Source organism: Bubalus kerabau, chromosome 1, assembly GCF_029407905.1.
Source record: "Bubalus kerabau isolate K-KA32 ecotype Philippines breed swamp buffalo chromosome 1, PCC_UOA_SB_1v2, whole genome shotgun sequence".
NCBI lineage: Eukaryota > Metazoa > Chordata > Mammalia > Artiodactyla > Bovidae > Bubalus > Bubalus kerabau.
In genome coordinates, this window is record NC_073624.1 from 212465238 (window position 1) to 212491362 (window position 26125).

The following is a 26125-nucleotide window of genomic DNA, read 5'->3' on the forward strand; positions in this document are numbered from 1 at the left end:
CCTGGAATGCCCCCGAGACTCCAGGTGGGGTGGCTCTGGCCCCCTGTTTCCCCGCTGCCTACCCTCCCTGGCTGTCCCCACATCCCACGTGGCTCTGCCCGGAAAACTCCAGCGGAATCACCCTGGCTGCCAAAAAAGCCGGACGGAGCCCGCCTCCCCACCCCCACTCTGGTTGTTCCCACGGGCCGGCCCGCCCCCCCCCCCCCCCCCCCCACTCCCCGCGCTGCCCCACCACCCCGCCAGCTCTGGGCTCCCGGCAGGAGCGGGATTACCTTGCCGATAGTGGCGAACTGCAGCCAGAAGCGCAGCTGGGACATGGTGATGGCAGGGTCTCTGGGAGGTGGCGGGAGCAGCTGCCTCATGACCGCGGGGGCTCAGCCCGGCCGGCCCTCAGCCCTCAGCCTGCGCCCGCCCGGCTGCATTTGCATGTTGGTTTAGTCACCGCCGGCGCCTACTTCCCCTAAGGCCGGCTGACTTTCAGGAAATGATGCCTGCCTGGTAAGTCAGGGCGATTACTGGCAGAGTGCAGAGAATTACTGAACGGGGCGGATTCTAGCCACAGACGGCTGTCAACAATGCCGGCCTGCCGCCACCAGCCTGAACCCTGCTGCTGCTGGCCTGTACCTTGCTGCCCTGGTGCTCTCCCTGCCCCAGCCTCAGTTTCCCCAAATCGCTGCCCCCCCCAGAGCCCAGGCCCAATTGTGCCTGGCAGGGACCATGGCTGTCCTGGGGGTGCCCATAGCAGGAACTCAAGGGGCATAGACCCCGTGCTGTAGGGAGGAAACCAAGGCTGGCCCCTCTTGGGTCTGCCCTCGGTTCCTCAGCCTACACCCTGACCTTCACTGCCTGTCCTGGCTGCCCTAGAGCTGACCCTCAGTGTCTGCCTCTCCAGGCGGCTCAGCCCAGGGCCTTTGCCTATGCTGTAGCCCCCCCGCCACCTCCCACTTAGAGGGCCACCCTGGCAGGGCTCTGAGATCCCACCTAGCTCCCATTCCTGCCTTGGCGAGGGGTTTCTGTCCTTCCCCAGCTCCATCTCCCCCTGCGACCCATAGCCCAGCACAGAAGGCGAGATACAAACAGGGCCAGCGGCTGGGGAGCACAAAGCCATCAGGCTGGGCGCCCCATCCTGAACTATTTCTTTTGATCACCCCCATCCCAGGACAGTTTGATGCTGGCCCATATCCAGGAGAAGCAGGTGGGCCTGTAGGTCTCCCTGCACCTGCCCAGTACCCCGGGACTCTAGCTGGGGAGGGTCCCGGAGGTCAGGGAGACCTTGGCCCGATGCTGCAGCCCCACTCAGTCTGCAGCCCACAGCTAGGGAGGAGGTGGGGGGGGCACATGGCCTGGAGGCCACTGCTGAAGACAAGGAACATGTAGAAATGGCAACCAGGAGAGGTAAGGACGTACACAGTCTGGCAACAGGGAAACGCAAACTGAAACCAGCAGGACACACTCCACACCCGCCCAAATGGCTGGATCCATGAAGCCGGCAAGGACCAGTGTGGGAGGATGAGGAGAAACTGGAACCCCACACGGCAGGTGGGCTGTGAAACGGAGCAGCGTCCTCAGAAAAGTCACCCCACGACCCTGTGATTCCACCGCCAGGCACCCAAGAGGGGCAACGGAGACACAGGTCCACATGGAAATCCACACATGCAAAGCAGCCAAAGGTGAACACAGCCACGTCTCTCTCCATATCCGGGAGCATCACTCAGCCATGGAAAACAGGGAAGCCCTGACACTTGCTACCATGTGGACAGACCCCGAGAACACAATGCTCAGTGAGAGAAGCAGACAAAGGACACACAGGGTGTGATTCCACTGATGGGAAATGTCTAGAACAAGCCAATCCACAGACAGAGAGAGTGCCTGATTATCAGAGGCTGGGGAGTCATTGCTAATGAGGATGGGGTTTCCTTTTTAGGGTAATGGAATGTTCTGGAATTACATAAAGGTGGTGGTTGTACAGCTGTGCAAATATACTTTGGAGGAATAAATTTTAAGCTGTGTAAATTCTGTCTCAGTTTTAAAAAGAACTACCAGGAAAATGACATGAAAAGAAGACCCACAAAGGACAAGCACAAACTTTTGTTATTAGATTTCAGGGGCAGGAAACTGGTCAGATTGCCAGGAGTGGGCTCACACTCGGTCCCCTGTATCTCATCACCAGATGGCTGGTCGTCCCTGACTGGCATGGGGCTGCCCGGCTGCCGGGATGCTCTCGGGTCCCCAGGCCACCACCGGGCTGGGCATGTAGGGGTGGGTGAGGCCCATGATGGGACCCTCTTTGGGGAGGGGTTGCTGCAGAAATAGTCAACTAAAATGTGGTCATGCTAGAGTAACGGCTGGTGCCCTTACAAAAGGAGATCTGGATGTGTACCAAGAGAAGACTGGGTGAAGACGGAGGTGAGAGGGGTGTGATGGGACCACAATCCCGGGACACCTGGGGCCCAGGTGCTGAGAGAGGCAGGACAGGCCCTCCCCTCAGAGGGCCCCAGAGCAGGGGCCTTGGCCATGGAAGTGAACCAGGGGCTTCCTGTGAGAAGCAACTCTGCACTGGCGGCCAGTACCAGGAGCTGTGGGAACTGCTGGCTGGGTAGGCGGGGCCTCCAACTGTGGGAGATACACCCGCAACGCAGATGCTGCTGCTCCTCCCCCCAACCCGCATAGGATGCTGCTGAGAGTTTGCGAAGCACTTTCCCCAAGCTATGACCTCATCCTTTTTCCCAGAAGCCCAGCTGGCAAACGGACAGCACCCTCATCCAGGCCCACCTGGGATGCCTGGAGGGACCCTCAGGGCACATGCTCACCCTGATGACAGAGAGAGAAGGGCTCAGTGGACTGCAAAGAGTCCCCTTCCCCAGGGCCTGGCAGAGATACAAGGATCCAGGGAAGATTGTGAGGAAGGGACAGGGTAGCACCTGCTCCCGGGGGGCTGCAGGGGGCTGGGCACTGAGGAGCAACAGTGGAGGGCGGGGTGGTTACCCCTGCAGCCAGGACTCCAGAAAAAGGAGGACTAGAGGAGGGCCTGGAGGGGTAGGGGCAGCTGGAGGCACAAAGCCTGAACAAGTGTCTGGAAGGCTGAGCACTCCCCCTCAGCCCGGACCCTAACAAGGCCCCAAACATCCCCCCGAGGAGATTCAGTCCCATCTGGAACACACACTCACAGCAAAGTCTGTACATGCATGTTCACACGAGCACGATTCACAGTAGTCGAAAACCAGAAATGACCCACAAGTTCATCCCCAGGATGGATAAACACAATGTGGTCCCTCTACATAGTGGAATATGATTCAGCCAGGAAAAAGGCTAAAGCCCTGACCCTGGCTGCCACACGGAGGGGACCTGAGAACACGATGCTCAGTGAGAGAAGCAGACAGGAGGACATGTAGGGTGTGATTCCACTGATGGGAAATGTCCAGAACAGGACAATCCACAGACAGAGAGTAGGTTCCTGGTTGTCAGGGACTGGAAAGGGGGTGGGGGTGACTGGTCATGGGGGTGGGGCTTTTTTTGGGGATGGAATGTTCTGGATCTAAAGGTGATGGCTGTACAACTATGAATGTACTAAAACTGCTGAATTGTAAGAAATTCAAATAATATTTCAATTTAAAAAATGAAGAATGAAGAAAAGCCATATCCCCCAAACACATAGTACACCCCGGGCCTGGAGACCCCACATGGGGCCTCTCAAGCTGTCAGGGGTGTAGGGGTCTGAGTGGCTTAGTGCCAACCGTGGTGCACAGTGGAGGGACTCAGTGGACGCTGCCCTAGCAGGGGTCTAAGTCAACCCATCAGCAACGAGATACACTGACACAGGGCCTTGGAGTTGATGTGTTATGTTTGGGGGCCTCCCGCCAGGGACTCTGACCCCTCCCAGCATGGGGCACCCTATAGACACCTGGTTGGTTCTCCTCGAAGCCTCAGCACACAAGTGTAGTCATGTGGGTTGCACTGTGATGTCGGCCTTGGCCGTGTAAGCTGGTACATGTAACATGCAGGGAAACTGGGTGAAGCAGTGAGAAAAGTGGAAGTGTTAATCGCTCAGTCGTGTCCAACTCTTCGCGACCCCAAGGACTATAGGCCGTCAGACTCCTCTGTCCATGGGATTTTCCAGGCAAGAATACTGGAGTGGGTTGTCATTTCCTCCTCCAGGTAATCCTCCCGACCCAGAGATTGAACCTGGGGCTCCTGCACTGCTGGCACATTCTTTACCATATGAGCCCCAAGATGAGGCAGGCCGCGCAGGGATTTTCTGTATCATTTTGGCCACTTTGCTGTGAATCTAAGATTTTTTTTTTTTCCTATTTTTTGGCCACACCATGTGGCATGCAGGACCTTACCTCCTCGACCAAGGATGGAACCCACATCCCCCTGCATTGGAAGCAAGGAGTTCTAATCTATTGGACTGCCAAGCAAGTCCCTGTAAGGCTAAAACATTTTAAAGTTCATTGTATTTTACAAAAACCTTCAAACATACAGAAAAGAGCATCAGGGATGAAATTTTCAGCGGACCCCTCCCTGGCTGGAACTAGGGCCCCCAGCTGTGGCAGTTCAGTGGGAGCCTGGTCTGATGGCCAGGACTGTCCAGACAAAGAGAGCTACCTCCAAGTGGGAGCCAGACTGACCTCTTGCCCTAGACCCCCAGAACAAATTCCCTCGGCTGTAGATCCCTCCCAGGTAACTGGTGGATGGGGACCCCACACAGAGGCAGGCTTGACCCCACCAGGTCCTGGGCCCAAGCTGGCTGTGTGGAGCCTCCAGGGAACTGCTCCAGGCCCCAAGGGAAGGCAGGGGGAAGCTTTCTGCTTCTGGGCTGTGAGGGTCACACAGCCCCCCAGTAGTCTTTCCCTTTTCACTTTGGCCAGCAGGAAACTCGGGGCTCAGGTTTAGTTACCAGGGCGATGTGTTAGGGCCTGCAGGTATACATCTACTGCCTGCCCCCAGCCCAGGTCTGCACTCCCCATTCCAAAACTCCTGATGTACTAACAGGAGCAACAGCAGCTGGTATGTGTCATGGGCCTCATGAGGGCTTCACATGATGAAGCGGCTGTAATAAAACTACCCCGAACTCCATGGCTTACAACAGCACATTTATTACTTTATGGTTCTAGAGGTCGGAAGTACGAGATGGGTTTATGGGACTGGTAACCTCTGGAGGCTTCAGTGAACACTGGCTCCCCGCTTTTCCAGGTTCTAGAGGTACCGCATCCCTGGCTCACAGCCCCTCCCACTCCATCCTCACAGCTAGCAGAGCAACATCTCCTGTCTCTCTGTCTCTGACCCTCTACTTCCCTCTTATAAGGACCCTGTGATGACACTGTGACCCCAGGGGTCAACCCCATTTCAGGGGCCTTAGCTTAATTCCACCTGCAAAGTCCCCTCTGCCCCATGAGGTGACACGTCCACAGGTCCCAAGATGAGGATGTCTTTGGGGCTGTCCCTGTGCCAGCCACCATGCGATGTCACTCAGTCTAAACCAGGAGCAGAGTGGACCCACCAGGCAGAAGCTGGGCTGGGAACAACCTTGAACGCCAGGCCCACTCTGGACTCTCCTGCTTTTGGCTACAGGCATGGGGTCCCAGGGGAGATGGAGGATGCTGACGACAGAGTCAGACCCTGGCTGCACTACAGTCTCGCACCTGTGTGACCCCATGGCCGGCAATGGGGTGAGAGCTCATCTGAAGACGCTTCACCGCTTTAAAGGAAGACCTGGTCCAAGTCGGCTCCCGCATGGGAGACTGGAGGGTGAGTGGGCCGTGGCCACACTCTGTGAGCTTCTGTTGGGTGGATGTGTGACCTCCAATGTGACCTCCAATCACCTCCAGTGAGGGTGCTCTTTCCCACCTGGGGCAAGAAGCGGATGCAGTGCCCCAGGGGATTCTTGGCTCGGAAGCCGTGTGAATTCTTGACAGAGCCCAGGAGACGGTGGAAGCGGTGAGTGGGATGGGGAGCGAGGCCCCTGAGCAGCCGCAGGAGCTGGGTCAGCCCACAAAGGCCTCCACTGGCCCTAGACTCGGCATGGCCTAGGCCTCATTCATCTAGAACAGGATGTCCCAGCAAGGGAACAAGTCTGGACACAGAGTCAGGCCCTGGACCCAGTGGACAAGAGGCCCATCAGCTGCCAGCCCATGGCTAGCAAATGCCCAGAGATGAGGGGCCATGGCAGATGCCCTGGGAGTGTGAACCCACCAACCTTCCTCTTCTGGTGGTCAATGGTGTCCTCACGGACCAGTGGCCGGCAGTGGAAACCGCAAATCCTTCTATCGAGTCAGGGAGGCTAGATCCATGGGACTCCTGTCCCCACCCAACTACCCTTGCCCTGAGGGTCTCAGGTGTTCCCCAGGGTCTCAGGCCCTGCTGCCCAGGCCACAAGACCATCATGTCACCTCCTGGGCAGCCATAAAGGTCACTGATGGAGCAGCTCAAATGATAGACATATCTCGCGTTCAGGGCAGGCGTCCAGGGCATGGCATGGGGGCAACGCCTCCAGGCTCTGGGATCTCCCTGCCTCCCCAGTGCCCAGGTTCTGCCTCCCTCATCACATGCCTCCCCACGCTGTCTCTCTACAGGGACTTCTGGCAAGGTTAGGGCCGCTTTAACCAGGATGACCTCAGCTCTGTCTTTACTAATTGACCCACAAAGTCCCAACAGTCGAGTAGGTTCTCATCCTGAGGTCCCAGGAGGATGTGAATTTGGGAGGATGCGGTCACCGCAGCACACCCCCCCACCGCCCTGTCTAGCTCTCTGGCCAGTCCTGCTGCCCTCAGTGGGTGTAGACCAGTCGGAAGGGCCTTGGCCTGGTCCATGAGAGCCCGGTAGGCCTGCACTGGCCTGTGTGTCCATGGCCTTCCTCAGCCTGTCACCTGGTGGGGCCCACGAGCTCCCACTTTACGGAAGGAAACCTGAGCACCTGACACCCCCACCCCAGCTGGTCCACTGGATCGTCCCCAGACTGTGCGCAGAGTCTGCCCAGACACAGGAACTGCTTGGGGGCCGAGGATTCCAAGCTTCCAAGGGAGACTCAGCACCACACAGCCCCTGTTGCCCCTACTTCCTGCCCCCAGGTGGGGGTCACCCTGGCATTAAGACCCCCCCAGGACAGCACTGGGCTTCTTCCTGCAGACCACTCTGCAGCTCTCAATCAAGGGCTGCTGAGTGGAGGGAAGCGCGGCACCACCTGTGAACCCCCTGGACGAGGTATGGGGACTGCGGACCCACCAAGGCACCCGAATGGAGAAAGCGCATGGGCAAAGCGCTTGTGATACGGCCTATGACCTGCATGCAGGTGAGAGTGACAGCAGATGGGCCCCTGGCCTCAGTGACATGACCTCTGACCCAGCGTCCCTGCTACGGAAAAGTGACACCGGCTATCCCCCTACACAAGCCCTGTCCGCTGGCACTCACACCTTCAAGAGGCGCACAGCCCAGCCAAGGTCTCCTACCTGAGGAAAATCACTGCTCTTTGGTGGGAAGCTGGGAGCGGTGGCTGCGGGGCCATAGCTGGGGTCCGTGCAGGGCTGGCCCATGATGAAGGAGGAATTCATGAACTGGCTGCAGGAGGAAAAGGAAGCTGAGCTGGTGGGCGTGGTAGAACTCTGCCCACCCACCCCGCATGCAGGACAGAGGTGGGGGTCACCAGCCTGCAGGAACAATTCTGGTACCTCAGAAACTCTGCTTAGGAAGGGCCCACGTGCCCACATCCCCAGACACAGAACCCCAGAAAAACCTTGAGGCTCTGGCTGCATGTTCTTTTCATGCCCTTTGCACGGGCCATTCCTTGGCCAGATTCCAGGCCTGCTCCCCACCCGGCAAACTCCTATTTATCCTTCAAAACCCAGCTTGCCAATGCCCTTCAAAGAGAAGTTCCCCTCCAGGCTCCTTTCAGCCCCGTAGTTTCTCACTGCCCACATGATGTCCCCAGAGTGGGACCCTTCCTGGGCCCCTTGTCCCCACTACTGCTGCTTGTCTCCCTGGAGGGTTCTCGTTAAGGCAGATCACAGCAGGTCAGTCTAGGGCTTGGGTCTCAACCCTCCTGATTGGACATTGAAGCCCCACTTCCCAACTGAGAGCTCTGGTTCCATTTAGCCCCAACTGTGGGATGGAGAAGCAAAGTGAAGCCCTGTGGGTGGGGGGCTCCCTAGCAGGACCCCAGGAGCTGGACACTTACTGGCTTTCGCTGGAGAAGGCTGGGTATGTCGTGGGCGAGAAGCTGTTCCACCAGGGGTAGTGCAGCATGGTGTCCTATGACAAAGCAGTGGGCATCAGGGGAGGGGGTGGTGGGGCAGGGTCCCTGGTCCCCGCCACTGCCCTGGGGCAGGGTCCAGAAGGCACTGAGCCCCTCTCCCACCAGGGGCCTTCCAGCAGGTTCACTGTGCCTCCGTTTCTCCAGAGGGCCAGGGTGAACAGGAAGGTCCATAGAATATGACTGGCTCAGAGAGGGGGCACATGACCCCAACCAATCAGTCAGAGCCTTCCCTGGGATTTTATACTTGCAGCCAGTGGGAGTGACACCGCCTTCAGAAGGCAGGCCTGGGGGACTTGACTGGTCCCAAGATGGGTCCCTATGCAGGCTAGCCAATCAGAGCCTGCCTGGAGAAAAGAGGCTGGCCCTCCCCTGGGGAGGAAAACATCCTGGGAGATTAGCCAGGAGCTTCCCAGGCCTCATGTAAACTGATGAAGGAGATGACACTCCTGCTCAGGCAGTGCAACAGATAATATAGAACTGCCAGATAAGATACAGAACAGCCAGTGAAACCTGGCCAATGAAATTGGAATTTCAGATAGAGAAAAGATAGCTCTTAGTGTCAATACTGTGGGCCAGTCCCAGTGTGGCCTGAGGGGCTACCCCCATGTTCAGTGGCCCGAGAGAGACAGGCTCTGTGCACAGCCCAAGAGCCTGCTTTGTGGGCTCCGACTGCCCAGAGAGAAGCTCAGCCCCCACGCAGCACCTCCCTGTACTCAGGTCCCCATCTTGGCCCAAACATCCTCCCCCAGATTCCAGTATCTCAGCCCCTGCGGTCCCCATGTGCTGTCCCTGCAGAGCTCGCCTCCTGGCCCGTGGCTGGCTTCCTGGGTCACCACCATGGGACATGGCAGGAGCCTACTCCCTGCAGAAGAGCTCCCTCGTCTGCAAACTTGCCCAAGCTGGGGCTTGCTCTGACCTAGGAATTCTACTCTAGAAGCACACCCCCAGGGACTCATCCAGGAGTGGGGAGAAAACAGTGGCACTATTTATAGCGGGAGAAAACTAGAGTCGCCCCAAAGGCGCAACAATGGGGAAATAATTAAGCAGATGATGGGACGCTGAGGAGGAGGAATCCTGAAGGGTTATTAAGAATGACAGGCGCAGGCCCCAAGCCCACGAAACGGAGAGACATGGCATGTGAGGAAGGAACACACCTCATGCCACAAGTCAGAGAGGGCATGGGTGGGCAGAGTCTTGGAGAGAGGCGGGGCCGAGGAGGGCAGGGCCCCTGTGGGCATAGCTGCATGGGTACAGGTGTGCCTGGGGGAAGAAGGCCTGGCCTGAGGCTGTGGGGGGTCTTCAGCTGGATCTGCTTTCGCTCCCTCCCTACCAAACAGTGAGGCCTGCTCGACTTGACCTGGTGCTGTGCTCTGCCATGTCAGGGTGCCTCGTGGGCACAGCTGGGCATGGGGTGGATCCTGGGTTTGTGCATGACCTACAGCCCCGTCTGATGCTACACTTGGAAGTCTGGGGTGCCTCCTGACAGCTCTGGGCCCTTGACCTGGAACCCTGCCTTGCTCCAGTGGCCTAGTGCCCGGCCTCTCTGAACCCCAAGCTGGATCCTTGCTTTCTCCCCCTGCCGGCCTTTCCCTCCCATCCCAGCAGATGTCGGGGGAAGACATGCCTGAGTGTACCTGCTGCTGCTGCTGCGCCCACGCAGCCCACATCCCACTTGCTCCCCCTGCCAAGCAGCTCAAGTCTCCCCACCAAGACATTCAACTTCTTTTCTTTTCTGCAGGGAAGGAGCCCTGTTCTGCTCCAGGCAGGCCAGACTCGCTGAAGTATGCTGGCCCCCTCTGTGCAAGGCCTCCACAACCTCTGTGACATGAGGAGGCCTGGCACTCACAGTCGTTCTATCACTTGTGGTTCTTTACTGCAGCCATCAGAGCTCAGATGCGAGTGAGGTGTCCCTCGGCAGGTGGAAGCATAAACCAACCGTGGGACATGTGGACGCTGGAAAGAAATGGGCTGTGAAGCCATGGAAAGACTCAGAAGAGCCCTGCACGCACATCATTAAAGGGAAGAAGCTGGTCTGAAGAGTCTACACAGTGTCCTAGTGTCCTCCCTAGGACATTCTGAAAAAGGTGAGACTCGAGAGAAGGACAAATGGGGCAGGGGGGTTAGGTGGCAACACTGGTCTGTAATGCCGACCAAGGGATATGGGTCACCTGACATCTGTCCAAACCCACAGAACACCTAGCAATAAAAGTGAACCAAATGTCACTATGGTCCTCAGACAGTGATGCTGATGGGCACCGGCTCCTGGGCTCAGCACCCTGAGGACCCTGAGGCACTAACAGAGGGGAGGGGAGCGGGGAGGGTTGTATGGGAACTTTCTGTGCAGTTTTCCCATGAACCTAAAAGTGCTTCAGAAATAGTCTTGAAAAATAAGGAGAAAGAAGTGCTGTGGCAGAGTGGATGAGCGTGACTGGCCGGCAATCCCAGCCACTGACATCTAGTGGGTGGGGCCAGTCACCCAGGCCAAGCCTCCCAAGGGCCGGCTGTGGTCCTGGCATCAGAAACCATACAGCAAATGTGTGAGAGACTCGGGGGTGACGCATGACCCCCAGAGGGTCCTCCCCACACACCCGGGGCTGGGGCTCACCTGGACGCTGGGCCCACACAGTGGGGTCTGCAGCGGCGGCGGGCTGTATAGGACGCTGCCAGCTGGCGGGGCCTCGTGCGGAGGGAGCTCCCTATCCATGGTGGGCCCCACTGCCAGCATCAGGGGGCTCCAGGAGCCAGGCTGCAGGGGCAGCTATCTGGGCTTCTTGCTCCGTGGTGGCGGCATCATGACCTGGGGAAAGACAGGCATGTCCCAAGGTTGCCCTCCAACCCCAAAGGATGGGGAAGGGTGCCTCTGGGGACAGTGGGCTGGGGGCGGCAGGATCCCTAGGGGAACTCTCAGATGACCCCAGCCAACTTGACTACCCCACCCACACGGGGGCTGTGCTGGGGGATCCATCAACTGCCCCGTCACTCCCTCCTAGGCAAATGGCCAAGACCTCCAGGATGAGGGCAGCCCCTTGGGGGTGGGGGCCCCGCTGCACTCCCACCCTTGTTCTCAGGCCCCGGAATCCTGTGGGCTCCGGGGCTGCTCCCACCACCCACAAAGGGAACCTTGAGCCCTGGGAGCCTAGCTTGAGCCATAGGGACACACCCCCAGATCTGTGACTAGTGTCTGGAAGAGAAGAGGTTTGGCCAACTGGCAGCTCTGAGCTGGAGGGGCCGCAGGGCCACGGGAGCCCCATCCTACTGCAGCCAGGTCAAGTGTGCCAAGGCTCTCTGGGCAGCTGGGCTGAGCCAGGAGGAGCCCCCAGACCCGGGTGGGGCTAGGTAGGGTCACATAGGGTCCCACTGACAAGGGGACAGACACCCAGCTGGGGAAAGCACAGGGGACGACCCAGCCCCATGTGATCTCCCCACCCCGCCATGCCCACCTGCCCATGGCCTGGGTAGGACCGACATACTGCAGGCCACATCGCCAATGGAGGGTGGGGACCCCAGGCTGACTGAGCGCTCCTCAGGACAAGGCCTCGGGACGTTAATCACCCAGAGAGGCAGGAAGGGGAGGCGGCTGCCACTCCCGGCCAAGCCCTGAGTGAAGAAATCCTCAGGACTTCCAGTAATCTCTGCCACACGGAGTCTTGTGCAATCCTGCGGGGGGCGGGGAGAGCCGCCTGCACCCACTCGCTGCCCGTGAGTGCCTCACCCGAGGTCCAGAGGGACAGGGGCTGCGTCCAGCCCTTCAGGAAGCCTGGGGGCTGGGCCGCCCTGCCTTGGCCAGAGAGGCTGGCAGGACGCCAGTCCCCCCGGCTCTCAGCAGGACCTGGCGGCACCAGGAGGAACACATGGCTGCTCTGGGACCCGTGGCCTCGGTCAAGCGGATGGTCAAACCCAGCTCTACGTCTAAGGGTTGGATAACCTCCAAAGATTCGGGGCCCAGAGCTCTGTGAGACTCAGTCTGATCATCAGGAGAATGGGCTGTTTGGGCATAAGGCTTGTCAGGAGCTCCATGGAACCTGAAGCCTCCAAGACCCAAGTGACTGCGCTATCACAGAAAACCTCAATTCAAGCTCCTTGATTTAAGAGACTCCTCAACAGGTCTACGTGGGGCCAATCCTATACTCACTCCCAGGCGCTTCTCAGCTCCACACCTGCAGAGGCTGGGGCTGCTCCCTTGGGAAGCACCGTCCAGAGACCATGGCCGAATGGCACAGGAGGGGGACCTGGGCTGTCCTTGGGGTGCATGGAGCCCCAGGGACCCCCACTGGCAGCAGGCCAGGCCTGTGTTACATCCATTCTGAGCGTTTGGCCCCGCAAGCTCAGGCCCCACATCGCAACCCAGGGCATCACATCCTTCCAGAGGAAGAGGCTGTCCCCATGGGGAGGCCTCTCTATGCTCCATGGGGGAGTCATGACTGGAAGGGGGGTTACTGTGACGGGACCTGTCTGTCCTGTCCTACCAAGACATGCAGGGGGGCATGCCCTGGGGACCCCAGAGGTCTTCTCTGACCAAGCAGAGCATTCAGACCTAGACCTGGGGGAGCTGTGGGAGGGGAGCAATGGGGCTGCGAGTCAAGAGGGCCGCTGGGGATCGTGAACCCAAATGGGGGGAGGGGACATGGTGCCACCTGGGGGTTGGCAGCACCTCCCCCGGCTACACAGTAACCTCAGAGCCAGCAGTCCTGCTCCCACGTGTCCAGCCGGGGGAATGGAGACACACCCACACAGCAACCTGAACACTCACATCCACAACAGCCAAAGGGCACATACAGCTCGAGTGTCCCCGAGCAGGTGATGGATCAACACACGTGTCCCTCCACACCTGGGACCACCCCTCAACCACAAAAAGGGATGAAGCCCTGACACTCGCTACCATGTGGATGGACCCTGAGAACACAATGCTCAGTGAGAGGAGCAGACACATAAGGACACAAAGGGTGTGATTCTACTGACGGGAAACGTCCAGAACAGGATGCTCCACAGACACAGAGAGTGGGTTCCTGGTTGTCAGGGGCTGGGGTGGGGCCAACACTGTGCCCACCACCATCCCCACACCCCCAGAGGCCACCCCTACAGCATCACCGTCCTTGGATGCCCAGACTCAAGGTCATCTCTGGGCCCCACCACCAATTTCAGCCCACTTCACCCTGTTGCACGCTCAAACAGTCCTCCCATCCCCTAACTTTCCGACCTCTGCTGAGCGGCCCCAACCTGCCCACCTCCCTGGGGTCAGGACAGCATTACCAGCTCCCAAGCTTCAGAGGCTGCACTACCCGGGTATGAAGGAGGCCGGGCCACAGCATATGTTTGCTGAGACGTGAGCCCCATGGCACGTGCAGCAGGGGTGCTTGCAAGGTGCTCTTGGGGAGGGGCCAGCACTTCACCCAGCTTTGAGTTGCAGGATTTCCTTTTGAGATCACATTTCAAGTGAGTCATTGTACAACAGAAAGATCAAGGAATTGGTGGCCTGGACAGGATGATGGTGGGGCAGGGGATGGAATGTGGGAAGAGGCCAGGTCTGGGGCAGCCTGATCCCTGGGATGCACCCAGTTGGTGGGTGACCATGGCCACCCCTGCCTCTCGGCTGAGCCCACTTCACCTCGGTGCCCTGGCCAGACCTCAGTGCAGGGCCAGTGCCCCCAGGGTGAGCCATTTGATGTGCACTAAGGGCTCAGCCCCCCAGGCACCCTCGGAACCAGCCACCCAGACCCCTGCCTGGTGGTGCCTGGGCCCAGGTGGTCACGTGTTACCAGGCCCCCCAGGAACCCCCTCTCCAGGCATCAGGGACCTGCCAGTCTCCCCCAGGCCGCAGGAGAGCAGTCCCTCTGGCCACCCCTTGGCTAGACTCTGAGCATTGGCCCTGGGATCTGGGATGGGGAATGAGTGGGGGGGCTGGTGGGGGCAGTGGCCTGGGTGGAATCAGGGGGCCGGGGCCGGGATGTCTGGGGGAGGGTTGGGGTGGGGATGCCCCATCTTGCCCTACTGGTCAGAGAAGGCCTAGGGTCAGTCCCCAGCAGGGGTAGTCAGAGAGTCTCCTCTGCTCCTGATAGAGGGGTCCAGCCGGGTCAGGATGTGCTGCAGTCGGAGGGGCAGAGGGGTAGGGAAGGTCAGGCAAGGGGAAGGAGCTCTGTTCTGGGGGCACTGGCCACGCCCTGAGGTCCCATCCGGGCTGGCTGGCATAGCTTACTCTGTCAGGACCCCTGGAAGGGCAAAGGCCCCTGGATGGCCACCTCCATGGGTAGGCCAAAAAGGGAGGGGGTGGGTCCCAAGGGAAGCCTCAGGGGCCCCTCCTCACTGACTGACCAGGCCAGGTACTCAGGTGGGACACATGGGGACACAGGGCCAGCTGGTGGGCAATGGGGGCAGAGGGCTATGGAGGAGGGCCCAGCGTGTGTGTGGGCGGAAATGACAGAACAGAGGAGGCATGCTGGAGAGAGGGGTGACCCCCAAGCTCAGGTCCACCAGGAACAGGCCCTCAATTAGAAGCAGGCTCTTCATAGACAAAACCAGTTAAGATGGGGTGGTGGGGCCTGTGTCTTTACAAGAGGGAAATCTGGACACAGAGACCCTGGGAGGGGCCGTGTGGCAATGGAGGCAGAGACGGGTGCTGTGCCCACAAGGCCAGGACACCAAGGACCGCAGGCCATTCCAGGAACTGGGAGAGGAAGGAAGGACCCTTTCCTGGAGTGGGTGGAGGGAGCACCGCCCTGCTGCACCTTGATCTCAGACAGCTGGTCTCCAGAACTGGGAGAGTAAATCCCTGTGGTTTAAGTTGAGCCTGTGGTCAGCTGTTACAGCCGCCCATGGACGTTCAGATGGAAGGCAAAGACAAACCCTAGCTGGAGGAGAACCAACCCCAGACCCAGGTGACGGAGTGATGTTTGCGGAAATGAACGTTTATGCAGAAGAGGAGACCCTAAGGCTGAGTCCTGTGGGCACCGATTCAGGGTCACCTGCACTGGTTGTGTCTGCGCCCGCAGACCTGTGTGCTAGCGGGCACAGAGCTGCTGGCCCAGGGTACTCTGAGGGCCGACCGCAAGCCAGGTGCTTCTCAAAGCAGCTCCCACACCTAGAGGGCCACCTCAAATCTATAAGGACCTGTCAGAGTCTCACAGCCCTCGGGAGGTCAGTCAGCACCCCCGCCAGCTCTGAGGACACAGCTTAGGGGCATGGAGCCCTTCATACCCAGTCAATGGCCCAGAAGGGAAGCTGGATGAGGACAAGGAGCTTCCTTAGTCACAGCTGGAAACGCTGAGCCTAGGTCTCGGGGCCCTGATCCCTGGTCCCCACTCTCAGGTGCGGTCCAGCCTTATCAGGAGAGAGCCCGCAGGATAGCACTCCAGCTGGCCTCCCCTTGCAGCTGATGGACCTTCCAACCTGCATCCGTGTGGACAGGTTTGGAGTGGCTGCCCATGATGACAGGACACATGCATGCAGGCTTCCTCTTCTGGGAAGTGCCTGTTCAGGGCTCGTGTTTATTCGTGGTCTTGAAAAGGCTTTAGATACACTGAGCTTGTGGTCTCCTTGGACCCCCGGATCTTCCTCCCCTGAGTGGACATTAAGTTGAATCCCGCAGGCCTCACATCCTAGTCCTTGGACACTGATGTCCAGGGTCGGCAGGGAGAAGAGTCTGTTCCTCCTGACGCTTGCTGCTTGATGACAAGAGTCTCAGGCCAGCTGGCACACCACGTCCCTCTGCCCAGCTCCTTGGAGAGCCCAGAGATGGAGAGAGGAGGGTGCTCCCCACGGCTAGATCACACTAGTCCTGGGCGAGTGGTGAGACTGGCCAGCGCCCTCCTTGGGCGCCTATGGTCCAGCCTGGTGCCAAGAACATCACAAGAGACCTTCGCCCAAGCCAAAGGGCACCCCTGTGCCGCAGGAGGAAGGGTCTGTGCTGGGAAGAGGGCAGACACTCCTAAGTCGCAGCAGCAGGGGCCCCAAGACCCACCAACAGGCCTATGTCTGCTTTTCCTGTGCAGATGAGCATCCACAAACTCAAATCCTCCCCCAGGCCTGCAGGTCAGACGTCCAAGCAAGCTCACCAGCCTTGGCTTTAGGTCTCCCAAGTTTGGCTCAGCGCTGACACTGCCAGCAGGGCAGAGCTCTCCAAGGGGCTGCCCCATGCTTAGGGCAGCCGCAGTCGCAGCACACGGACACTGAGCTCTGACCCTCCGTCCCTTTCGGCCTCATTGGAGAGAGTCCTCGGCTCATGAGGACCCCGTGATGATGCTGGAGCCCCAGGGACCCAGGGTCACCCCATCTCAGGGCCCCTAGTTTAATCCCATCTGCGAAATCCCTTTTTATGTGAAGGGACACATCTGCAGGTCCCAGGATCAGGACGGGGGCATCTCCGGGGCCCTTACTGAGCTGACCCCAGAACACAGCTAGGACACAGCCCATGAGTAGACAGGTGGCCGGTAGGGCTTGGTACAGTAAGACCCCAGAGGTGCCTGGAGGTGGTGAAGCCCCCAGTGGCCCCTCACGGGGCAGCCTCTTCAGCGCCACAGAGGAGCTGTAGGCTGGCGGGGCCTCCCCCCTTCAAGTGCAGGAATGTGCTGGGGAGTCTAGATGGGCAGGTTCTTCGAGTTGAGAGGCAGGTCTGGATCTGGTGGGGGCAGCTGCACTCCAATTCTGTCCCAGCATGGGGCGCCTTCCTCCAGGTTCCCACGGTGAAGATCACGCACCCCCAAGGGTGTCCCGGACAGCCCCCGACACCCACCTGGGGGCTCACTCACTCTGAGTCCTGCCCCCCAGACAACAGGCTGAGCTCCCAAATCTGATGAAACCCCCCCTCAAATCCTCAGTCAGCTGACATACCCCAAGCGACAGCAGAAGGGCCCCCACAGGGCTATGGGTGGGTGGTAGGGAGGGGTCTCTTGCCCCACTTTGCAGCTTCCAGGGCGAAGCCACACCCCCAAGCTGGGGAAGAGTGGCCCTGGTGGCACTGATCTTTGAGGACACACCTGAATGTTCAGAATAGGAGAGGGCTCAGGGGCGGAGTGCTCAGGCTTGCCCACCCACCCCTGCCCCCACTGTCACAGCTCCTAGATCAGCCTTCCCTCACTGCACCTCACCTCCGGCGGGGGGCCCTGGCTCCTGCTGGCTCTGGGCATCTTTGGGTGGGACTCTCACCCCATCCGAGTTTGTGACTCAGAGCCACACAGGCCCCCTGCCCCGCAATACTACCCCTCCCCACTTCGTCCCCACTTCCTGGGTCAGCCTCTGACCCCAGGCTGCTGTGACTCCCACCCACCCGGACTCCCGGGAAATGCCAGGCGCCAGCCTTCCGGGATGTGGCCCGGCAGGAAGGCCAGAGAGGCCACTTTCGGTTTCACTTGAGGACGGAGGCCAGGCTGGAGGCACCTGCCCCTCTCTGGGGCCCAGGGGAGGCTGGGCAGCGCCTGGCACGGAAGGGGTGCCTGAGGACCCAGGGAGGTGCTGGGTGACCACTGCTCCCCCGCCCCACCCCCTGCAAGGGCCAAGTCAACGCCTTCCCTGAAGTGTCCCAGCATAGCTGGCCGTGGACTCCCTTTCTGCCCCGTGGGCAGCACAGGGGGAGTGTAGGGCTGACCAGAGAGGAGTCACAGTAATGGGAGAGTGGAGGGGGAGGGGCTGGGGAAACATGCCTGGTATCGCAGCCAACCGGGAGCCTACAGGAGGGTCAGGGCACTACCATCTACAGTTACCAGGGCGCCTCCTCCCACAGGGCCAGGCTTCAGGGAGGGGCTCCTGGACCTCCTACTGCCCACACCCGGCTCAGGCACCCCTGCACCAGGAGCCTGCCTCCCCACAAGCCCACTTCCTGCCGGCAGCTGTCAGGGCAGAGCTGGGGTTTGGGGAGCTCCCAGGGGAGTCTTGTTCACCCTCCATAAAACAGGGAGACAGCACCTCCTCTGCCCTCTTCGTGGGGCCAGCTGACACCCCCTCACCCCAGGCCAGGCCCTGCTGTCTTTTTTTTTTTCTCTCTCTTTTTTAACTACTTTTCTGTTTTATGGAGACACAATTCACGTGCCATACACTTCATCCATCTAAAGTGAACAGTACAGTGGCTTTCAATACATCCACAGACTTGTGCAACCACCACCTCCATCTAATTCCAGAACATTCCATCACCCCCAAAAGGAAAGCTCACTCCCATCAGTAGTCTCCCCCACGCCCTCCCCAGCCCCTGACAACCAGGAACCCACTCTCTGTGTCCGTGGATCTGCCTGTTCTGGACGTTTCCCATCAGTGGAATCGCACCGTGTGTGTCCTTCTGTATCTGCTTCCCTCACTGAGCATCGTGTTCTCAGGGTCCACATCACCATATATAAATGACAGGCTTTAGCAGTGGGTACCTGGGCCAGCCCAGAGCATCAGAAATCGCCCTCACCTGAGACACCCACTTGAGGACAGGGCAGCCACACCACCCAGCGAGGGAGGCTGGCGGCTGTCACCATGGCAGAAAGATGCAGAAAGTTGGCTCTGTCCCAGCCCTGCTCAGCTGCCCCACAGGGGACTGACCTGCCAGCAGCAGGGGAGAGGGCAGTTCCAGGGGGAATACGGGCCCACAGACACCAGGCCGTATCTGGGCTGAGCAGACAGGGAGATGGTGGGCGAACAGGGCTGGCCAAGCTTGGGCCTGAGTGACCTCGCTCCTGGCCACCCCAGGCGGCTAGCTGCAGCCAGCCCTCCCCGCGCCTGACCACGCGGCCCTTGGCTGCGGAAAAGCGGCTGGAGATGCTCCAAGCTGGCCCACTGACGGATTGCACGTACGCAAGGCACACATGCATGAACTCTCACATGTATGCACACAGGCGACACCACGCACACGTGTGCACGCAGCACTCACACGTGACACACGCACACTCCAGCAAGTACGTGCACTGCTGCACATGTGTGTCCACAGACACACACTGGCACATACGTGGGCAGACTCACACACACACCCTGGACCTGTGCGGCTGCCCAGGGGGCCCGTGTCCCCTCTTTGTGTCAGCCTCTAGGTGCCCCCACCTCTCCATGACCTGACCCCACATGAGGAACAGGCAGACCCCGCCCCCGCCAGCAACTGTGAAAGCTTCACAGGGCGGAGGCCCTGTGAGGAGGGAGGCAGCCTCTGGAGACTGGACACAGTTGCCTCTTTATTCCCAGCCGGCTCGCTCATGAGGCCAGAGCCCTCTGCTGGGTCAGCGTTTCCGGCCCAGCTCCTGTTGGTTGGCGGGGGTGGGGTGGGGGGGTGCTCTGAGACTTTACTAGAAGCGAGCTGGGCCAGCCAGCTGGTCATGTCCGCAGTGGCGGTCCAGCCTCTGTTCCCCACCCCACCAAGGGTCGGGGTGGTCAGGCAGCTGGAGAGACCTGGCCCTGGGCTGCACACCTGAGGCCAATGCTGCCCCACCCCAACTTCAAAGCCAACTGCCTCCTCTGCGCTCTGCCACAAGGGTTCCCCTGGAAACAAAGCCCCTCACCCCCTTATCAAAGCATAGACATCTCCCCCAAATGTGTGCGCACGTACACACACACACACACACACACACACACACAGCAGGTCCAGCTCCAGACAGGTGTGAGCAGACGTCTGCTCAGAGGCAGAGTTAAACAAAGGGCCCTCCCGCCCTCTGAAATCCCCGAATGCCTTCCCCTAGGTCCTCCCATTGGCTGTCCCTGGGGATAGCATCTCACGCTTGTCAGACTCCCCAGGGTCTGTCCGATGCCCACCTGGGTCTCCCCGGCTCAGGGGTGTCCGGGGATCACCCATTTCCTGCCCATTCACCCAGGGCCCAAGCAGACAGCCCTGAGGAGCCATCACCCACCTCTGGGGACTCCCCTAGGAAAATACAGGGCCTTTGGAAGAAAAAGTGCAGATGGGCAGGGAGTGGCCTCCCCAGGCCGCCCAGCAGGCCCAAGTCTCAGCCCAAGGATGGGGTACACAGCCACTCCTCTGCTTGCAGCTTCTGTAACTGTTGAGCTCCCCCCGTAGCCAGGTACACAGAGCCCCAGGTGGGGACACAAAATCAGGGTCAGATCCAGCTCAGGCTGGATTTCCAGATTTCCCTGGAACCTCAGCCTCTGACAGGTGACCCTTCTTCCCTCTGGACTCTGGGGGCCCAGCCCCACTTGCCTCAAATCTTTCCTGCAGGGACAGATCCACCACACTGGCCTCCGAGTTGGGTCACCTGGCCTGGCAGGAGGTAGGCAGGTTCCCACCTGAAGTCTGCCCCCCTCATCACAGGTGCAACATTCACCACCCCTCCAACTGCCAGCAGGCTTCCTCCCAGACAGCTTCCAGGCCAGGTGCAAACAGAGGGGACCATACCTGGCCAGTCAGGCAGTGGACAGGCAGAAAGGAGGCCCAGGGCAGGCAGGACCAACACACTTCCCACGCTCAGCTCTCTCTCCCTTTCCAGAATGTAACAACATGATGCTAGACACTCCTGCCTGGCTATCCACGCCTCTGCTCCCAGGCACCAGCTTCTCCCTGCCAGTGCTCTGGTGCTGGGAGGACACCTCACCTTCCTCATCAATCCACACAGGCTACTGCTCCACAGGCTCCAGGTCTCGGCAGCCTTGGGGTGGGGGCCGCCTCTGCCCACCAGCGCTCCCCGCCCAGCTCCAGGAGACACTCCCACCCAACATGCTCTGCCTGCTCAATTTATACCAGCAAGGGTCCCATCCCAAGGCCACGGGATCGCACCAGTAAAAACGCAGGGCGGAGAAGCCAGGACAGCAGGAATCCGGGGAGAAGGGTCACTGCGGAGAAAGGGTGGGAAATCTGCGAGGAGCCTGAGATCAGGGGTCACCCAGAGAGGGAGGGGCTATAGTTACGGAGCTGGAGAATCACAAGAAGAGAAGAGTCAAGGAATGACCGGGGAGCAGCCAGGAGGTCACCAAGTGCAGGAGAGTCACAGAGAAGCACGGGGTTAAGGGTCACCAAAGTGAAGTCCGGGTATCACCAGGGAGCGCCAGATAGCGGGGGATCAGGGAATCAGCGAGGAGAGAAACAGGAAAGGGTTGGGAGTCGCCCTGTTTCAGGGTTCATGCCAAGGCGGGTGTCAGGCGCGGGTGACGGAGCGGCGCAAGGTCCGGGGTCGCCGAGAACTGGGTTAGAGTTGACTGCGAAGGACAGGATCGGGAGGGTCGCGGCGGAGGGCGGGATCAGGGGGTCGCCCATGAGGGCGGGGATACGCCGCCGCGCTCCCCCCGCCCGCGGTCCCGGAACCCCAGAATTCCGTAACCCCCGGCTCGGGGCGCGGGCGGCCGCGAGGTGCCATGGCCTGCCGGGGAGAGCGGCTTGGCGGGCAGGGGTAGCGGGAGCGGGCCAGGGGTGGAGCCGGGCGCGCCTCACCTCGGACCCGGGTCCGGCCGGGCGCGGAGCCCGCGGCGCCTCCGTTTTTCCGAGCTTCGCCGCGGCAGCGCTCACTTCCGGGTTTCGAGCGCCATCTTGGGGGGGCTCGCGCACTTCCGGTCATGCCGTGGGGGCGGAACCTCTGGTGGGCGGGGTTTGGGCGCGGGGCCTTCTCGCGGTGACCCCCTTCCCCCAGCCCCTTGAAGCCCTTCTGCCTTTGGAAGGGGCTCGAATTCTCGAGTGAGCCTCAGTTTCCTCCTCTGCAGCATAAAGTACCATGCCTACCTGCAGATCTTTGCATAACTCTGCCCTCCCCTGGTGCACTCTGACCCTGACCTTTCAGCCACTGGGGTTCTTGGACAGCCCAGACCTTGGCCTCGCAACCATCTGAAAGGGACCTGGGTCCCCCTATCATGCTCCCTCTCTTGGTTGCTTCCCTACCAATAGTAGTCTGCTCATTAATCTATCTCCACTCTAGAATAGGAGTCCTGGGACCACCCGCCCCCGGACAGGGAGCCAGGCGCACAGGGTCTGATAAGCCCCAGAGGCCACCCTGAGAAAAGCAGGATCCTCTCAGGCAGGGGCCTTGAGACCTGAGTGGCTCCCCTGCTGTCTCCTTCCCCATCAGGGCTTCCAGGGACCTCATGCAAACAACGCTGGGATCTGCCTCATTGTCAGGCACAGGATGGGACTCAGCTGTGGCACAGGCCTGCTGTGTTCCTGTGACTGGCGCCTACTGGACCCACCAGGTGCTGGGCCTGGCAGGTCAGACAGAACCAGTGCAGAAGGCACCACCCCCTCCCCAGCAGGGAATGAAGACACTGCCGCCTTTTCCTGGACCCACCTCACCAGCCAGCCAGAGACCTCCTGTACCTGGTCCAACCCCTTGAATTTAGAGGCCACCTCTTCACTTGCTTGTCTATTCAGTGAACTCTTATGGATGCAGCTATGTGCCTGGCCTTGAGCTGGAGAAGTCCGGGGCCCCCAGAGAGGACTCAGTTCTCATCCTTGCCCTCAGGAAGCCCCCAGTCTAGGGGAAACAGAGCTGGGACCAGACACTCCCATCTGCAAGATCAGGCATAGGGCCAGTGAGGAACAAAGTCTGCCTAGGGCATCATGGAGGGTGGTGTTGAGAGGGTGTTGAGGCTGAGGCTTTGAAGTTCAAGTAGGAGTTTCCCAGACAGTTAAACTTAGGAAGAGCAAATTAAAAGCTGTTCAAAGGCCAGATCTGGTAAGGAAGATGAGTATGTTTAAAAAATCTGTTTGCCTTGGGACATCCGGCAGTCCAGTGGTTAAGATTCCTTGCATCCACTGGAGGGGGTGTGGGTTCAATCTGTGGTTGGGGAACTAAGATCCCAACCCAATGGGGTGTGGCCAAAAAAAGGAAAAAAAAATCTGTTTGCCCTAAAAATTCAGGACCTCCTGTACCCAAAGCCACAGGCACAAGGGAGCAGATGGGGAAACTGGGACCCAGAGAGAAGTAATATCCAGATGGAGCTTCACTTTGGCATGCGTTGTCTTTGGCAATTGAGTTGTAACCCTGACCCTGGAACTATTCTTTATAGCTAATGAGAAGAAATCCAATTGAGCAACAGACTTAAGCTTCAAAAGGGTGAATAAACTGATTTGCGGAGCACCTGGTGGCATGTTCCAGTTTCTGCTCACACAACACCATCAAACAATTTGCAGGGCCCAGTGACGTGTGAAAACGCAGGGCCCCTTGTTCAAAAAGTAGCAAGAACTTCAGACTGGGACTGGTAAACTGAGCACAGCCCCTCAAGCTCCAGGCCTGAGTGAAGTCCCAAGTTACACACACATGAAGCTGGCCCTGCCCCCACTGTGGCCTTTTGGGGTCTGACTGATAGTACCTGCATTTTGCCAGTGGGGAAACTGAGGCGCAGAACTGTTCCACAGATGGCCCAGGTCACAGAGAGAGCCGCTGAGAGGCGTGGACTTGACCTCCACCACGTCCACCTCAGAAAAGCACGAGATCTCTATGGGTAATTCTGCCTGAAATGGGGGCAGTTTGCCCAGGCCGGGGTGGGTCCAGCCATCTCAGCATGGGGGAAACTGCCAAGTCTGGGGATGTCTAGGGAATTAGTCAGATTTGGGGATTTCCAGGGAATTGCGAAAGGCAGCCTGGGAGACCAGAATGGATGCTGCTTTGGAGCTCAAAACCTGGCCCTAGGTGCTGTGTGACCCCCAGAAAGTGACTTAACCTCTCTGTGCCTCCATTTCCCACAGATAATAGTGGCTATTACTTTTCAGACAGCTAAATGAACAGTGCCTAGCATTAAAACGTTATGAATGTTTCCAGGTGAATGTCTGGATCATGGGATCACCTAAGTGACCCCATTCAATCGTCAGAAGTGACCAAGGCTTTTCATCTGGTGGGGACAGGCTCACAGAAGACCACGGGTCTGCTGGTGGAGTTCTGTTTAAAGTTGAAGAGTCTCTTCTTCAACCCCTCCCTCTGCCCCTGCCCCATGGAGGGGCACCGGACTGTCCCCCAGACACTTTGACCAGGCTCAAGGAAGTAGGGTCGCCATATAAAATGCAGGACACAAAGTTAAGTGTGAATTTCAAGTACAGGAAGAATAATTTTTCTTGCCAGTAGAGCCCAGGCAACGTTAGGGCTATATTTATACCAAAGAACTACCCTCGATGTATCTGAAATTCACATCTAACTGGGATGGAAGTCCTATGTTTTTATTGGTGAAATTCAGGCACTCGACGTGGGAAGTACCACGGACAGAAATGGGACCCAGGAGAAGCCCTGGCGAGCGGCTCCCTCTCGCGGAGCCTTGGCGTTCCCACCTGCTAAATGGGCGAGATGTTAGCACCAAACACAGGGGAGATCCCCATGCGGATCATTATTTCAAAAGAGCAGAAAACTTCACACGGATGGAGGTCAGATCACTGGGCTTCCCTTTGAGCCAGGCGATTCTCGGCTTAAGTCAGGAGTCCCCCACCAGCCTCGGTTTCCCTCCCGGGAAGGACCCCGGAGCTAGGCCCGCCCAGGGAGGAGGAGCCGGGTGATGAGCAGGTGAGGCGGGGCAGGTGGACCCGGCCCGGGGGCAGGGGCAGGGACTCGCCACTTCCTGTTTCTCCACATTCTGGAAAGCCCCGGCGTTCCCGGGCCGCGCAGCGCCTCCTCCCTCCCCGCTCCTCCGGGCCCGGGTCCCTCACCACTTCTCCTTTCTGCACCCGCTTCCCCCCAGCCCAGTGGTCGGTTCCCGGCTCCCTCTCCCCTCCTCTCCCCGCCTCCTCTCCTTTTCCCATCTCTTCTCCGGCTCTCCTTTTTTCTCTCCTCCTGGAGCCCCAGTCGGCGCCTCCAGGGTGCAGAACAGAAAACCGAGGCAGCAAGGTCCCACGAGCCATGTCTGTGTCCCCCGGCCTCCGGTCACTTTCCGTCTTTCCTCCGCCCCCAGCCCGAGTCTCTCTCTCGATCGCTGTCCCCTTGTCCCTCGGTTCGTCCCAACCTCTGTCCCCGGCTCCACCAGTCCTCCCGCACACACGGAGCCGACTCCGCCCTGTCCAGCCACCACGCCCCCTCTGTGCCCACCTGACACTTGCCCCGAGGCGTCCTCAGTCACCGGCGCTGGCTGGCGATTTCCAGGGCCCTACAGCTCCCTCCCGCCGGGTCTGACCGGGAGCTGGATCCTGCCAGGCTCGGCTAGGCTGCCTCTGAGCCGGGGCCACTTCTGGGAACAGCAAACCTGTCCAACAGGTTTGAGATCCGCCCCAGACAGGGCTTCCCGCCTCTCCGCTGGGCCGGGGACACCAGGGTTGCAGGGGTTAAATGTGACACCTGACTAGTACCCCCCAACCCCAGGCTGGGTCCTGGCTGGGCCCTGAGGTTGGGGAGCAGGTGGGAGGGGAAAAAATATCAGCAGTTCACCCACCAAGCCCAGAGGGTAAGAAGTGTAGGGGGAGAGCTGGCATGTGCCAAGGCCCCAAGGAACACCTATGGGGGGCGCGGGCAGTGAGGCTGCGAAGAGGGAGGAGGTGTTACCCTTCCTCCCACCCCCCACCCAAAAGAAAGCTAGGGCGAGGCCTTTGGAGCACTAGGGAGCCACTGAAGGTTCTGAAGCAATGGTATGGTATGGTCAGGGTGGGGCTGGAGGTCACCTGATCTGCCACATATGCTGGACAAGAGGCCACATCTGCGAATTTCATCTGGTGGAAAGACAGAGGCTGGAGGAGGTGGAGCTGTTGCCCCAAAGCCAAAAGAGCCAAAGTTTGTATTTCTTTCTTATTTATTTCTTTTTGGCTGCATTGAGTCTTATTTGCAGCGCATAGGCTTAACTGAGACATGTGGAATCCCAGTTCCCCAACTAGGGATCTAACCTGCTTCCCCTCCATTGGAAGGTGGATTCTTAACTGCTGGAACCCCAGGGAAGTCCCTCTGCATTTCTTTCTATCCAGGGCCAGTAGTGAGCCGGCCAAGGCGGGGTGGTTGGTGACGGGAGCAGGGGTAGATGTAGCCCATGGGTGGGGGGTGCTTACCCAGAGGAGGGTGGGAGGGCTGTGGTGGGGGGAGGAGG

General features: G+C 59.3%; 1 protein-coding gene across 2 annotated transcripts in view; it reads right to left on the minus strand.

Annotated features, from left to right (window-relative positions):
* The window catches only part of SBNO2 (strawberry notch homolog 2), a 38678-nt gene extending 16971 nt beyond the window's left edge, over positions 1-21707 (minus strand). The window contains exons 1-4 of one of the 2 annotated variants that reach the window (XM_055553027.1): positions 21579-21707; positions 10854-11045; positions 8171-8244; positions 7446-7554 (exon numbers count right to left, since the gene is read on the minus strand). In XM_055553027.1, the coding sequence (XP_055409002.1) occupies positions 7446-7554; positions 8171-8244; positions 10854-10973 (303 nt within the window). In that variant the 5' untranslated portion in view covers positions 10974-11045; positions 21579-21707. Of the gene's footprint in view, positions 1-272; positions 3306-7445; positions 7555-8170; positions 8245-10853; positions 11046-21578 lie in introns of those variants that run through there. The other variant, XM_055553030.1, reaches the window with a different exon arrangement.
* Between the last annotated feature and the right edge of the window lie 4418 nt (positions 21708-26125).